The sequence below is a fragment of the Anser cygnoides genome, chromosome 1 (genome assembly GCF_040182565.1).
Source record: "Anser cygnoides isolate HZ-2024a breed goose chromosome 1, Taihu_goose_T2T_genome, whole genome shotgun sequence".
NCBI lineage: Eukaryota > Metazoa > Chordata > Aves > Anseriformes > Anatidae > Anser > Anser cygnoides.
In genome coordinates this window covers 140,182,804-140,198,541 of record NC_089873.1, presented here as the reverse complement: position 1 = coordinate 140,198,541, position 15,738 = coordinate 140,182,804, and the positions used below count along the sequence as shown (strand labels likewise).

Sequence of the window (15,738 nt, the reverse complement as noted above, 5' to 3'; positions counted from 1 at the left end):
CATGCCACCCTATGTCTGTGCAACAGTAAGTGACTTGTCTTGTACCAAATATTGGTGTGCTACCTTCTGTAATGCCAATACAAATTAAAAGCAGCTTCCCATGCAGCATTACCTCCTGTGTGTTAAGACTATTGAGGATTTACTAACTGAAATATGGGTTCTTGTGTATTGTCTCCTACTAAAACAATTTACATGAAAACGTTCCAACTGAAATTACTCCAGTTTAAAAAAGAGGGGGGAAAAAAAGTGTTTCCCCATTACATCAGAGGGCATAATAAAAAAAAAAATAGCACAAGAAACTGATTAAAGTCATTAAGAACTTTCATAGCCAGATAAAGATTAGTGTTCTTTTCAAAAAAAAAAAAAAAAAATCCATAGTTTGCAGACAAGCACAATCAAGTAAATATGCAGACCTGGGATTAGAATTTAGTCCTACTAAAAATACAGGATTCTGCTACATAAGTTCAAGAAATTTGTCCTTAGTTATTATCTAGTAGTAGATTCCTTGCCTATTCTACAGACACTAAAAGGTAAAACTGCATGCCTGTCCATTCACTGGCTTTTCATTATAACTCAGCTAGTTCCATATTTTTTATGACAAAAGAAAGATGATTCTTCAGGAACTGGAACAATATATTTTTGATTTTTTTTTAAGAATCAGACAGAAAAACATGATGCCACAAAAGAAAATAATATACCTTCATTCAGTTTGCCTACATATTAGTTCAGCCAGTCAAATGTCTGACACCTCTGCAAGATGCTCTTTACTACCAAACTTTTATTAATGCTCAGAAAGTTTGGCCTCTAGGCATCAAGTCAAGATTTCAGACTACAAGGCATATTTCTATGAAGGATGAAATCAGCATTCATAGATCAGGAAATTTACAAATAACAATGAAAGAAAAAAAAAAATTCTACAAAGGATCAATACTTGTAAGACCTGTTCCCAAAGTATAGAAAGTCCATATCCCCCACACTTATTTCCTTAATTACAGACATTTGCCATGAACAGTGAATCTAATTTTTCTACAGGTTGTCTCTAAGATTATGGCCAAAATGAAAAATCAGAAAATTTTGTCTGGACATTGAGAATCCTGAAAACCAAAGTGAACTGATCTTGGCTCAGAAATTGCTCATATATTGACAATGTACCATTTAAGAGTCTTGGAAGTATGGAAAACAAGCATTCAGTTTTAGGTGATCTCTAAAATGATTTGAGGAGAGGTAGGAATTTGAAAGGAGTTAAGCTGTAAAAACACTGTAGCTACACCAGACAAAACAGTAATGCCTAAATCTGACTGGAAAAAAAAATGTTATCCTCTGACTAACAAAATGACTGGGAACCAGCTGGTTGAGGACCAATAAAGTAATAAAGTGTTAGCAGAATATACCCAACCCACAATTACCAGAACCAGGAAAATTACTTTTGCATCCAACCTAGTATCAATAAGCATAGTGGCCACAAAGCTTTCTTAGGCTGACAACATGTTCATATCATGAAGGAGGATGCCGGCTACCAGGTGGAGTATTCTCTGCAGAGATACTCAGGCATAAAGCTAATTGCTACTGTAGGAGATAAAGAAATAAAATAGGAACCTGAAGAATCCCCGGAAACTGGAGTTTAAGCTGGTGATGGCCTCATCATATGTTAATGGAACTTAAGTGGCTCATGGCAAACAACTGCTAAGATTTACAAAGTCACCTGCCTGGACGTTTTGAATACCAAACACCAATTTTAAAGCAAAACAATTATGTTTTTTTATTGAAGTACTGCAATGCAGAAGCTTCTCAAACAAAAAATACAGCAAAAGAAATGTGCTCCTTGAAACCCACAAAACTAATTTCTCTATGAAAATGAAAGTCACATCAACCTGGAAGACAAACTAAAACACTGAGGTTAATAAGGAGGTCTCAGGACTGACTGAGAGTGGAAAGGAATTGAAATGAGACAGAGATCACAATGCTCTTAAAAATCAGGATTAACATAGTTTCATGACATAGGAGCTGACACAGATGAGTCTTAAGAGTGATTTGCAGACATCATAAGAGAAAAAAAAATTACCTACTTGATTTTTAGCATCCTATCTGGGAGCTTACTCAAACTTTTCAAAGAGCAGCTGGGCTGAGATTCAGAATTTTATTAAACTTCATAATATCACCCCATTGATCTTTCTTATATCTGAGATCCTTGGGGAAAAACAAAATGTGCTTCTCTGCTGCGACTGCAGAACAGCTTTCCAATTCAGCTGAAACAAATCATTTTCTGACATGGAGCGTGTTTATTTCAGGAAAGAGCTTGCACAATGATATTGCCCACCGATAGTGCAAGGCTGGATTCAATTCTCCTCTTCTCTTCTCTTGCTCCCAGCTTTCCTTCTTGTTTCCTCCTTACAGCAATACACCACAGCCAGCATGTGCAAATGACACCTGATGATCAGTAGCACCTTGGATAACTTGTTGCCAGTACGAGGAAGCTGAGGACTATCATGTGCAATCCCTTTTACACCTGATATCAGAAGGGCTGGTGGTGCAAATGAGTTTACCACCCCCCCGATGCTTTGGGCTGGGTGCTTAGTACCTGCCTCTCCAGCACACAGAATATGCTCTCAGGGTCAGGAGCAGATTTCCCACCAGACATTCTCAGGTAACTAGTAGTCAACTGGCAGCTTCTGGAGAACTTTCAGAGACCATATCTATTTTCTGAGAAGGAAATAGAAAAGAGGAAAGGGAATAGGATAAGGAGGAATGAGGTTAGCAAAACCAAGCTCTGACAATAGGGCAACATACTGATTTGTTAATTTAGCAGAGGAATAATCATGAGAGAGATCTTCAGGCTTCCTGCTGCTCTGTTACAAAGGGTTTAGGTCACATCACAGATACCAATGTCACAGCAGAGGATCGCAAGATGGTGGCACAGACAATTCACCCCTCGCTCCTGCTCCCTTGCCCACACTCTGGTAAGGGCATGTAACATCTACACAGAGCCTGTATTCATACTCTGTGTGCCTTTTATACCTCCTGAGTTCTCTGCACTGCTGGGGCCAGGATTCAGCATTTATAAAAACACATTAAAGCGTTCCACACGTCTGCTGCATACAACAAAATGTCTTTTTCATAAAGATTTTCTTTTTCCTGCACAATAGACTGAAATAAAATTGACATGCACAAAAGGCAAGAAATACTTTTCTTCCAGGGGATTTCAATCCATCAGATAAATACAATACATGCCTCAAATGTCCCCTACTTGAGGCTATGCTGATTGTGTTAAATTTCCCCTGTTCCCCAGACAACAATGAAAATCTAAAGATTTTGTTTTACCAAGACAACAGCCTAAAGGTTCCCTTGCCTACAGACTCAAAGCTGAAACAGAGTGGGCATCTTTCCTTAGTTTATGGTTTTAAATGTGAAGTCAAATATATCAATTTCGTATTAGGAGGAAGTGTCATACTGTTTTCCTGAAATGCTAGCTTTCCATCATCCTGACCTCTTTTGATTGTTTGTTTATGGGGGAGGGGTGTTCACTGCTTTTGGAGGTGTGAAAGTAAATTCTAGTATTTCAGACTTTTCCAGAAGAAAGCAGCCATTTTAAAGCAAAGGGAAAGCAAAAAACATAGCTAGATGCATGAATTCAGCGATCACCAAATGCTGTGCTTCTAGTCAGAGTGCCCTTCAATTATTTTTTTAAAGCTAATAAAATGAAGAAGGGCAAGAGTAATTTATTATTTCTACACTGGCTTAAGCATCCCGTCGAGCTGAGTGACTGAGATGTATGTTGTGTCAGGAGGAACTGCTCATGACGTTGCTGAGAGACAAATCACTGATGGTCTAACAGCTACACAGAGATAATGCCTATCTGAGACATTGATGAGAACCCTTTTTTGCCTTGCACTGTATTCTTTAATGATTACTATATGCAGAGATAGGGAAAAAAAATCTAAAATCAGCCATAAAACCATATATTTTTTTTCATATACCTTACCTAGGGTTTCATTTTTCTTGAGGAAAGGAATCAATGAAACATTGACAGAACGAACAGAAGATTTACAAACTGATTAAAAGTTTTACCAAGCTTGTATACAGCAACCTCAACAAAAATAGCCCTCAAGCTATGGGAATCCATTTCACACTCTGCCAGTGCTTGAAATACCTTCACAGATTTATATATAGGATTTTCTCTCTTCCATTGTTCAGAATTATCTACTTCTATTCATACATTTTTGGCACCAAAATTTATCATAAAATAAAACCAACTAATATAGGATCATGCTAAATTTCAGCATGAAAACTGAAAGCCTCTGAAATGCAAGTGTCCTGGTTTCAGCTAGGATAGAGTTAATTTTCTTCCTAGTATGTACAGCTGGTATGGTGCTGTGTTTGGGATTTAGGATGAGAATAATGTTGAAACCACACTGATGTTTTAATTGTTGCAGAGCAGTGCTTACACTAAGCCGAGGACTTTTCAGCTTCTTGTTCTGTCCTGCCAGCAGGCAGGCTGGTCGTACAGCAGGAGCTGGGAGGGGACACACCCCAGACAGCTGACCCCAGCTGGCCAAAGGGGTATTCCATACCATATGGCGTCATGCTGAGCAATTAATATGGGGGGGCTGGCCGTGGTTGGGGGACCACTGCTCGGGATGGGATGGGATGGGCATCGGTCAGCAGGTGGTGAGTGATTGCCTTGTGCATCACTTGTTTGTACACATTAGTAGTAGTAGAACTGTTGTCATTATTATTATTATTATTTTCATTTCTTTCCTAATAAACTGCCTTTATCTCATCCCACAAACTTACATTTTTTTCCCGATTCTCTCCCCCTTCCCACTGGGGGTGTGGGTAGGGTGAGCAAATGGCTGTGTGGCACTTAGCTGCCAGCCAGGTTAAACCACAACAGCAGGACAGGAGATCCCGATGGCTGTGTGTTTTCTGGGGAATTCCTGTCAAATGGCAAGAATAACTCTGAACGGGTTGCTGAATATCCAAAATCTTCAGCAAACATCAGATAAACAGTGCAAGCTTTATCACATACCAACACTGTAAATAAACAGGGAACCTCAAGAGGGTATAATCCAGCACAAGCTAAAACTGTCTTCACTCTTACCATTACCTCTTCTAGATAAAGCTCGATACACTAACATACACTATGCTCGCACCATTTTGCCCTGGAGACCTATTCACCATCCCTTGTCCAAAGATCTTGTAATCACAGCCTAAGCTTAGGGCCCAAGCAACTTCAGATATCAAAGGCGTGATTGCAGATATTTGGGAAATTCCCAAATATAGAGGACTTAACACCCAACCTTTCTGAGAGCAATGGCTGGTTTGAAACAGTTTGTGCCATATTTTGTATGTAAAACAGAGTTCCCAAATTCCAAAGCAAACATTTCTTCAAGATAAAAATAGAATTTTGCTAACAATGGCCACAAAGTAGCAGTATTCTGAAGGTAATAAAAATTTTTAAAGTTTTGTATTCACTGAATGAGTTTCTCGCTTGCTCTTAATGAAATCTTTTTATTTTCATCATTTTCTTTTCCTAATATCACAATATAAATGCCATTTTGTGAGACTTCTTCCAGCTTCATCCCAAGAAGAAGTAAGAGTACAACAAATCTCTATCTCCAATTATGCAAATGTTCCACTAATTCCAGGCACGATGGAAGGGGAAATGCTAGCATTATAAATTAACTGCTGCTATTAAAAAACAAAACAGCCAAAAAAAAAAAAACACCTTTAGGTATTCATTTATGCCTCAGGACAAATAAACAGACTTATCCTTACATTTTAATGAGTAAGGTTTAACATAATGCTTATTTATTCAAATATACTTCTCATAAAATATTTTTAATATGACATGAGTTTTCCCTAGAACCTAGGTAAAAAAAAATCTCTTCAGCACTACAGTAAACAAAGAGTAAAGCATTTCTAATGCTTTAACACAACAACAGCATCCAATGTAACAGGGCTGTACTTCATTTTGTATTTATTTAACAAATCAAGGTTTCCTAAGAAAGTGTGAACTTGTATAATGTCTCACTAGGCTGCTTTTAGAGGTAAAAGTACAACAGAAAAACTTCAGGATGACTGGTAAAATTCTCATTCTTATCACACCTTCTAAAACAGAAAAAACAATCCTCTTCACAGTGCAATAAGCTATCAGCCTCTTACAGGGGCAGTTGTACAAGTACTCCTGTACTACTAGTGCAAAAATAACACTGGAAAAGAAGTGTAAGAGGATGAAAAGAGGAATTTCAATGAAAATATCAAGGAGAAAAAATGTATAGAATGGTAAAACCATGTTTGAGGACATTCAAAATAAGGAAAAAAAACATCTATTTTCCTTAGAAAACATAGGAACAAACACTTCAAACAATAATGCATGAAGTGCTGTTTCCAAAACGACACTAAAATAAGCAATTGCATTCAAAAATTTCTACCTCTGAAACACCAAAAATAAAAATAAAAAAATCACTTGGTACAAATGTAGCTGACATTCCACGCATTTCGGTGGCAGACTTCAGTTTGATCCTATGAACTATCCTCTCAGCAGCTACTAGAACTAGCACCAGAAACAATGTCTACATTTCATCTTTGAAAAGAGAGCTTGCTAGAGTGGATGGACAAAATTAGGAATCTAGATATTAGTTCAACAGCATAGACTGCAGGAGTCCAGATGGTCCAGGTCCCTCCATGCCCTTCCTCTCGGCTTTATCCAGCTTCTCCTGCTATCACTCTCCTAGGCAGATCCCCTCCAGAGGGGCTGAGACCTAAGCACTGAGGACATAAATAGTGAGGACAAAAGCCACGCCACCTCAGAGCCCAGGATGGGTCTTTGACCCTCCCATATATATATATACATATATATATACACACACATATGGAGATATAACAGATGAGAATGTAGGAAAGAAGTGCAAGTCACATGGTCCTGTGCTGAATCTGATCTATTTTCTTACATCCTTACTTCTGTGATCCAACAAAGACACGAAAAAGCTCCAGAGTGAAAATGTTGCAAAGTTTTTCTGCTTGTTTAAAATACAGAATTTACGACAGTGTCACATTTTCTAGAGTATGTATACATCTGAGTCCTCCTAAAATTATCAATATCTCATTCAAGAAAAATATAAAATTGTTTCCTTTCAATGTGATTGCTTAATTGCTTGCTGTGTTTATAGCCCCTGCAAAAGGTTTTACAGAGATGATGAGTTTCTGAGTATTTAGGAAAATGACCTGTGTGGCAGGTGCTAATTATTCTCCTTTAGAAAAGGAGGTTGCAATAATTGCACAGATTTTATATTTCAAAATGTAAAATTTAGCAATCAAATCCTCAGCCAGGAATATTACAGAGTCTCCAAAGTCACCATTCAACCAAACTAATTGCAGCACATTTCAAATATTTTGAAAGTAAACATTTAATTCATTAAACACTATTAACTTTCAAAGACATTTTCCAACCTGGACAGTACTTAATTAATTTGAGTGTATGCAGTTAATTAGAAGAGATCTTTTTTTTTTAGTACAACAGAAATGTAATTAACTCCAAATTAAAAAAAAAAAAAAAAAGTTTTATACTAAAAATCCCTCACCCCACTTCCACAGATATTTTCACACTAGCCCATATGTTATGCTAAATTCCTTTAAATTCATATATGGCATTAGTGTCACAAAGTAATTTGAGGTTTATGACACCTGGAAAAAATAGAAAGCACAGGGTTGGTGTTCTCACAGGGTGGAGAGGGTCATGTGGGTGGGAGGAGATGGTGGGACCAGGACAGTCCCTCTGGCAGGGGTTGGAGTGCTTCTGTCCCACCCAGCACCTGCCACCATAGCCTTCCTTTTGGCACCACTCACCCACCAAACTGAAGAGAGTTTTATCCATAAATAAAAGAGCCAAGCACAGGAAGTTAAAATCCCTCACTGTAGCCTGGAGATACCAACAGGTTGGCAGGTGGTGGGAGCCAGCTGAGCCTGTGCTGCACGGCAGGAGCCCCTGCTCCCCTCTCATCCCCACATCCCAAAGGGCTGCAGCTAGAGGACAAAGGCACCACCTGCCGCGGGCTTGCGTGTGACAGGTCTACAGGGGCTACGCAGTCTCTTGCAGTGTGTACAGGTGTGTTCAGATGGTTATTTCTTGTTTAAAAGTCACGAGAAGGCATAGAATGGTCTCAATATATTTAAAGTTTGGATTTTCATACCCCTTTTCATGTCCGTTTCTTATTTTATTCAACTTTCTGCATCTACAGACCTCCATTGTTTTGATTCCTTCTTCACTTTGTCATTGACAAGGAAAACCCCCAAAATAAAGAAAAGGAAACCAGTATTCTCAGCCCATATCAAAAAGTCTGTTCTTCATCACAGTTTTTTTTCCCCAGGATCACTGTTTTGTCTGATCGCCCTACTAAGAAAGAAATAGCGTGGCAGAAGAAGCGGATTGTGTTCTGTTCATATGGCTGTCTGGGGGAAGAAAAGGTTCAACACAGCATAAATCAGCATCAGCACTTAATTTTAGTAGCAGAGTAGCTTGCAGTACATACCTCCTTCCTCAGCTCCTGCTTTGAAACAATAATCACGTTTGGAGGATCCCCGACAGCTGTGGCAGCCCCCCCAATATTTGTGAAGATTACTTCTGCAATCAGGACATGCCTGGGATCAAGATTAAGTACTTCGCAGAGCCTGCAGTATAAAGAAAATTGAACTAGCCTCTTACCCTATGATTATATTTCCTTAAATCTTAAAATCTATAAAATTTACAAAACAAAGTTCTTCCACTGAAAAATTTCAGGCTGTGAAACATAATAGCTATGAGTGTGTATAGTTAAAATTTTCATTTTATATATACTTTGGTAATTATAACAATATCAATGCAAAAAATGTAGATATTTTACATTTACAATAAAATAGTTAATGGTAAATGAAACTGATGTGTTTTAAAAATAATTTCATTAGAAGTAATCAATTATTCCAAAAGTTGAACTACACAGAAAGTTTCAAATTTAAACCCCATTCTAAGTGCTATACAGCTTTTTAAGCCATGGTTCCCAGGTGACACTGACATATGGAGAATTATTCTGGGCAAACACAAGCTCTGTACTCAGCCCTAGTTATTGACTACCATGTGGAGAGCAGAAGCAGAGGACAGACCACCTATCAGCCATGAATCATCCATCTATCAGAGATCTCCATTTTCAGCCAAAGTTTACTCAGTTCTTTCTGCTCCTGGTTCTCCCCCTTCCCTAAAGCTTAATAATAACTAAGGAGTGGGGCCAAGGTGATTCGGGAGCCCACATCCCAGGTACCCGCTCCTGAGCACAGCATGGCAGCTGGGGTAAAAGCCCAAAGAGAAAATCCTCTCTGTTTTTCAAGGGGGCATGCTTAAATTATTGCCCCCTCTACCTAATAAGGGATGTGGGAAAACCTGGGCAGTGAGCATTCATCCTCAGGATTTTGTTCGTTGTAGTGCTGTCAGTCATTTCCCTGAAGGAAGTTGAGCTTTACGGTTCCACCTAAGTCTATATTATTAAAACTTACATTTCAAAGAGAAAAGCATGTGTTGCACAAAAGCTTACCTTGATACACTTACTCTGTCACCAAGAGTATCAATTTAAAAATCGGAAAAAGCACTGTTAGCTTATACATATATCAGTACATAAAAAGTCCAGAACAAAGTAACTGTACAAAAATGCATTATTTCCCAAACAGTGTAAAATTATGCAGTTAAAAGTGTACTCTGTAGTACAGCTGGCCCGATTGTACTAGTTGTGGCACAATACTACAATCATACTTTGAACGTCATCACTCCATCGTTTCCAGCATTTCTAAATAAACTTAACGTTTCATTAGCGTTTGGCTTGGTTTGGTTTTGATGTGTTTTGATGGGACTCGTGGTAGCTTCAGGAATGAACAGCAGATGTACTCCAAGAAAGGCCAAACCCAAAGTATAGAACAATTACAGTGTGTTAGCTGTACCGTAGGACTGCGCTTTCTCAGTACACTTACCCTAGTTATATAATTTCCCATGCGAACAACCATTAGCCTTTTCCAGTTCCCAATAACAAAGCATTTTGAAAATAAACTATAGCTAAGAATGGGTAGTTATTAATTTTTTATCAGCTTACTTCAAAATGCAGAGAGAAATAAATATCATGTTTTACGCCTTATTAATGGCAGTCTAAATCCTTATATTCACAGAATCGGTAGCATTTTCTGCAAGCTCTATCTCCATGGCAATGCAGTGCAGTGTGATGTAGTGAAGCTTTAGACGAGGGCTGAAGACAATGACAGTATGATAAAAACAAAAAAATGACCCCCAGCATGATGTTTTTAGAAATAGGCTATTATTTGCTTCGATTATAGCAAATTTTATTTTCACTTTGATAGTAATTCATATACAAATGTTTCCTGCACACTGAATTTACCCTTCTTCAGTGTTACAAGCTCATTTGGTATAAAAAGGAATAAATGTTACAGTAACTCTGCCTGTGAACTGTAGTTCATGATGCACTGACATCTGTGTTTCAATCCATTCCCAATTATTGTTAATATAAAATATTCTGCAACACAGCTAAAGAAAACTTGGTGTTTAATAATTCCAATGTTGCTTACTGTTAGAGGTGAAATTATTGACTGGAGTAAGGCAAAGTGATCTCTAAAATATAATCAGACAGAAGACAAATGGAGCTTTCACTCACCAGCTGTTTCCCAATCTAGAATAAATGCCACTTGCAAAATTGGTTTTTACTGCTTTACACTACCTTTTAAAATGGCAGCATATCTTAATAGAACTTTGTGTACTTTAACGATGTGCTTTAATACTTTTTTAATGATGTCATAATCACGCGGATGAAAAGCTCGACATGAACCAGCAGTGCGTGCTTGCAGCCCAGAAGGCCAACTGCATCCTGGGCTGCATCACCAGGGGAGTGGCCGGCAGGGTGAGGGAGCTGATTGCCCTCCTCTGCTCTGCCCTTGTGAAGCTCCACCTGGAGTCCTGCGTCCAGGGCCCCCAGCACAAGAAGGACATGGACCTACTAGAGCAAGTCCAGACAAAGACCACAAAGTTGATCAGAGGGCTGGAGCACCTCTCCTATGAAGAAAGGCTGAGAGAGCCAGGGATGTCCAGCCTGGAGAAAAGGATATTCTGGGGAGAGCTTGCTGTAGCTTTTCAATACATAACGGGAGATTATAAAAAAATGGAGATGGAGAGTGTCTTTTTACATGGACAGATAGAGATGGGACAAGGGATAATAGCTTTAAACTAAAAGAGGGAAGACTTAGATTAGAAATAAGGAATGTTTACTGTGATGGTGATGATGCACCAGAACAGGTTGCCCAGAGAAGCTGTGGGTATCCCATCCCTGGAATTGTTCAAGGCCAGGCTGGATGGGGCCCTGGGCAACCTGATCTAGTGGGTGCCATCCCTGCCCATGGCAGGGGAGTTGGAACTGGGTGATCTTCAAGGACCATAAAGGTCCCTTCCAACCCAAGCCATTCTTTTATTCTATGAATGACTGTAAGCACTCAGGATTATTTTAAAACCACACTAGATCTTTCATAAACTAAACTGGGTTAACTAGACACAGGTTAAATTCAGGTTAAACAGTGCTTTCTAGTCACACATTCATAGAGGTTGCAATTCATGTGTTACTAACTTACATAAATCTGAAGTAATTAAAAGTCACTGTTTTCTTTTAAAAAATCCAAATATTTCATCTCCAATCACAGAATTGACCTGTGACTGTACCAATGTCATGATCACCATCAGGAAGAAAATTCAGAGTCTCATAACTCAAAAGAAGATTCTTACTTGAAATCTGGAAGCCTTTTAACAAGTATTAGAAGGGATAACACTTATGTAAAACATAGGTTACTAGCCAAAATTGTATATAGCCCGTAAAGGACAAGACAGCATTAATTAAAAAAAATCTCCCTGCTTACAGGAAAAAAAGTCATCTGCTAGGGAGCATTTGGTGCAATATCCTATTGCAGTTCAGATATGGAGAAAAACCAGGGTGGTTAACTCCCAAGGCAGTTAAACAGGCTTCAGATATATGTTCACCAAACAACACAAAATGAAAACAACAACTGATCCCTTTGAAAACATCAGCTCTTTACCCTAATACAGTAGGAGTATTTGAAGTTTTAATTTCCATTTAGACAATCAAAAAAGTCCAAACAAGCATTTATGCACACATGTCTACTACTGATTGCTGGCTATAAAAGACTAAGTCCAAAACCATAACAATAAAGTACCTTATGGTTACTGGAGTAAAGAGCAGCATAGTGGTAACGTTGTCCAAAAATGCAGAAAGAATTGCAGCAATAAGGCACAGAAGTGTAATCATGGCCCACACCTTGCCTCTAGAGAATCGATAAGCCTAACAAAAAAACAAAACAAAAAAAAATTAAGGGACTACACCATTCCAGCTGAGCTTTCAAAAAATGACAGATAAACTTCTTCATGAAAGATGAAGCAACAGTGAGCTCAGAGCATTTACTACTCCATGCACGTCCATCACTGCCCTCTCCAATATGAATTAATTTAACAACAAAACATATATTGGAAGCTGGCAAGCATCTCCATCATACAAGTGTGAAGAGACCTCATACTCCACTGCCAGGCATGGAGGGGGTCTGCAGCAGGCGCAGGACTGAGCCTCCACCTTCTGCCTGCATGACAGGGTGGACTTACACAGTTCAGCCCTCCTATCACCTTCACAAGCTGGGACACCTTCCTCATCCTCACAGCACCACCAGGGCTACACAGTCTGGACATCTATCTAGACAGGGTTTTTGTCCACGTGCATTTTGCTTGGATGTTCTGTGCTCAAAGCAGTCCTCTTTATTGCTTTTGTTTTATTTCTTTCCACAGTTCTCAGGAAAATTAAGCTTTGCAACAGGAGTCCCTCACTATGGGTAATACTTGCTTTACAGCTAATCCATCAGTATTACCCTTTTCATGTAATCTTAGGTTCTGCTACTGTGCAAAGGTCTGTGGCCATTTATCATGTGTGACTGTAAAGCTAATGATTGTTCCCATATTTCCTTTCTCCTACTGCCAGACATAAATACAGATTTCAGCAACAGAGGAACTGCAGTCCTGGGCAAGTTAGTGGGATAATTCAACTTTATATTGTCCACATGCTTGTATATCCTACTGGGGGCTTTTGCCTTTCTCCTGTAAAAAGAGAATTGCCTTAAAGACTTCCTTTCATCCCTAAAAGATTTTCTTGCAAAACTACAAGTTGACCACTGTCATTTGTAGTGTGATAAATACACACTGCCCAAAGAAAGTTCTATTGAAGTTCTTTGATGATCTTATTAAATGCTAACTTGATTAAACTAGTAATAATTAAGAGTACCAAAACAAGCCTACCTTTACTGCACAGTAGTCAAAGAATCCAGTTTCTGAAAATATGGCCACCAAAACCATCTACCAATAGAAGAAAAAAGAAAAGAATAACTTGCATCCAAATTACACAAAACCAATGTAATATAGTTTGTGGCCCCCACAAAAGTCCTTTGTATCTGCCACCGTTTTGAGAATCTGATCATTTTCATATCAGGATAACTACTACAGCTGTTGGTTATCTCAGATATCATATGGTGAAATTTAGTTCTCAGCGTTAGCAGTCTATAAATTAGTCTGGTTGAATTTTATTTGTAACGACTAAGTAGGCATCATACATTAAAGACTCAATGTATCTCCTTTGCATCATTAATCAAGGGAAGGCAATAACTGTGCTTTCTGCAGTAATGCTCTACAGATTACAGAAAATATCAGCTCCAAGAATTACCTGCACTTTCCCACATTTCTGGGCTGTTGCCTGTCCTTCTATCTTTCCTCTCAACAGATTTTTTTTTTTTTGCTTTCCTTTTTTGTGGGGAGGGCAGGGGGGGCCAGTGCATTGTCAGTAAATAAATTAAAAAAAAAAAAAAGCTCAGAATGAAAACAGAAAATGGTAATTTTGCCTGCATAAACTGTGTATTTTTTATCAGCATTTAATCACACTTGGACAACACTTTTTATCATAAATAGCTCTGGGCGAAGTGATAATATAGTATATTATAATCTAATCATATATTTCTCCTCCATTTCTGGTATTCTCTTTTTGGCTCCAAACATGACAGTAAGACAAAGAAAGCCAGAAGAGTGTGTTTGAGGAAGTTTTTGAGTAAACAAAATTACAAGATAAATGAGAGTGATAAAACTTGACACTTAAACAGGTTTTCCAATATATAGACCTCAATGATGGTTTTTGTGTGTTATCAATATGATTCTACAGATTTGAAAAAAAAAATATTTTCAAAGGCTCCTTCAAAGGTATGCTCATCATCCTTTTTGATAAATATCTTAGGGCCAAATTTTCATCAGAACATGTCCCAGTAAAGTGCAATTAACAAAACATTTTTAAAAGTAACATCTAGATATTGAATGTGATTATCTCAACACATTTAGAGCAAGAGATACATTTTAATTACCATTCCAAACAGTAGCGCCAGTGTCTCATAATCAATCCACTCTACCACTTTGACCATACTTGGCCTCTGCAATCAAAAAATACAATTACCAGTAAATACCGCGGAACACCTAACTTGTGATTAGCTATGAAGTATAAACTCCACTTAACTGATGAGCCATTTAAATAAGCTCTGACAGAAATTAATAAGTGTTCCTACAAGGCACACAAAAAGGACTCTTTTTTTATTACTTCATTATTATTATTGTTATTACTGCTACTATTAATTTAAAGTACTGCAGGCATCCTAAGTGGGTCACTATCAAAAGCCTACATTAAGCTCTTGGTTTATCTATTTGTTCCTTATGTAGCATTGAAGAAATAAATTATAACAGAATTATATGCTACACCCCATTTTTCCTTTTCATAAAATAACAAAAGCATACAGCTTCACCTGTGAACACATTGGAGGGAATTTAAAAGAATATAGCAATGACGTGGTGACTAGTTATAAGAAAAAAATGGAAAAAAAATCAATCAGACTTTTCACTAAATATCAGCTAAGAGTAAGTGGGGGCGACAGGGGGGAACAAAAGGATTGGAAAGTATAAGCATGAGGTGTAAATATTTAGGACGGCAGAAGGCAGTGTATTTTCCATTTAGGTTTGATTGGTAACCTAACATTACTGAAAATAACTGTGCTAAAATAAATCTGAATTATGCTAAAAATTCAGCTTCCTGCAAATCATAACTAAATGCATCAACTGACTTTTACTCCTCTTCTATGTCATAGGCTCTCCTGCTTTCCCCATGGTGACTCCCCATCCTAATATCTGCCCTACCATCTTGTTCTATTTAAAAAGGCTGCTGTCTCCTGTGTCCACTCACAACACGGCAACCCCTGGATTTTTTGATATCATAGACAGAATTGAAGTAAGGAAGTAAGCACTTACAGTTTGATAACTTACCTCCCCAACAGCAGCTAATGCCGCTAAAGCTGCCAAAGAACCCAGCATCGCTGCAAGGGTCCTGTGAACAATCTGCAAGAAAGTTTAAGAAGTGACCAAAGACTCCTTTTAACATTTCATTATTATTAAAAGAATAAAATATTCTGTAGTTGAATCTTTTCTTGTTTTGTTTTTTTCCTTATTTGACCACACTATCCTCTCAAAAATAAATAAATAAATAAATAAATAAAGCTTAAGAGAAAATGGCTGATTACTTCAACTCACTATAGGATTAAAAAAAAAAAATAAATGCCACATCTGTGGGAATCCTGTAGGAAGTC

The 15,738-nt window shown here is 38.0% G+C and overlaps 1 protein-coding gene across 2 annotated transcripts in view; it reads right to left on the bottom strand.

Moving 5' to 3' along the window:
• OCA2 (OCA2 melanosomal transmembrane protein) overlaps positions 1-15,738 on the bottom strand; it is a 205,757-nt gene that overhangs the window by 109,620 nt on the left and 80,399 nt on the right. For both annotated transcript variants that reach the window (XM_013180616.3, XM_013180617.3), the window contains exons 10-14: positions 15,419-15,490; positions 14,473-14,538; positions 13,367-13,423; positions 12,244-12,368; positions 8,529-8,667 (exon numbers count right to left, since the gene is read on the bottom strand). In XM_013180616.3, coding sequence (XP_013036070.1) covers positions 8,529-8,667; positions 12,244-12,368; positions 13,367-13,423; positions 14,473-14,538; positions 15,419-15,490 — 459 coding nt within the window. The remainder of the gene's footprint in view (positions 1-8,528; positions 8,668-12,243; positions 12,369-13,366; positions 13,424-14,472; positions 14,539-15,418; positions 15,491-15,738) is intronic.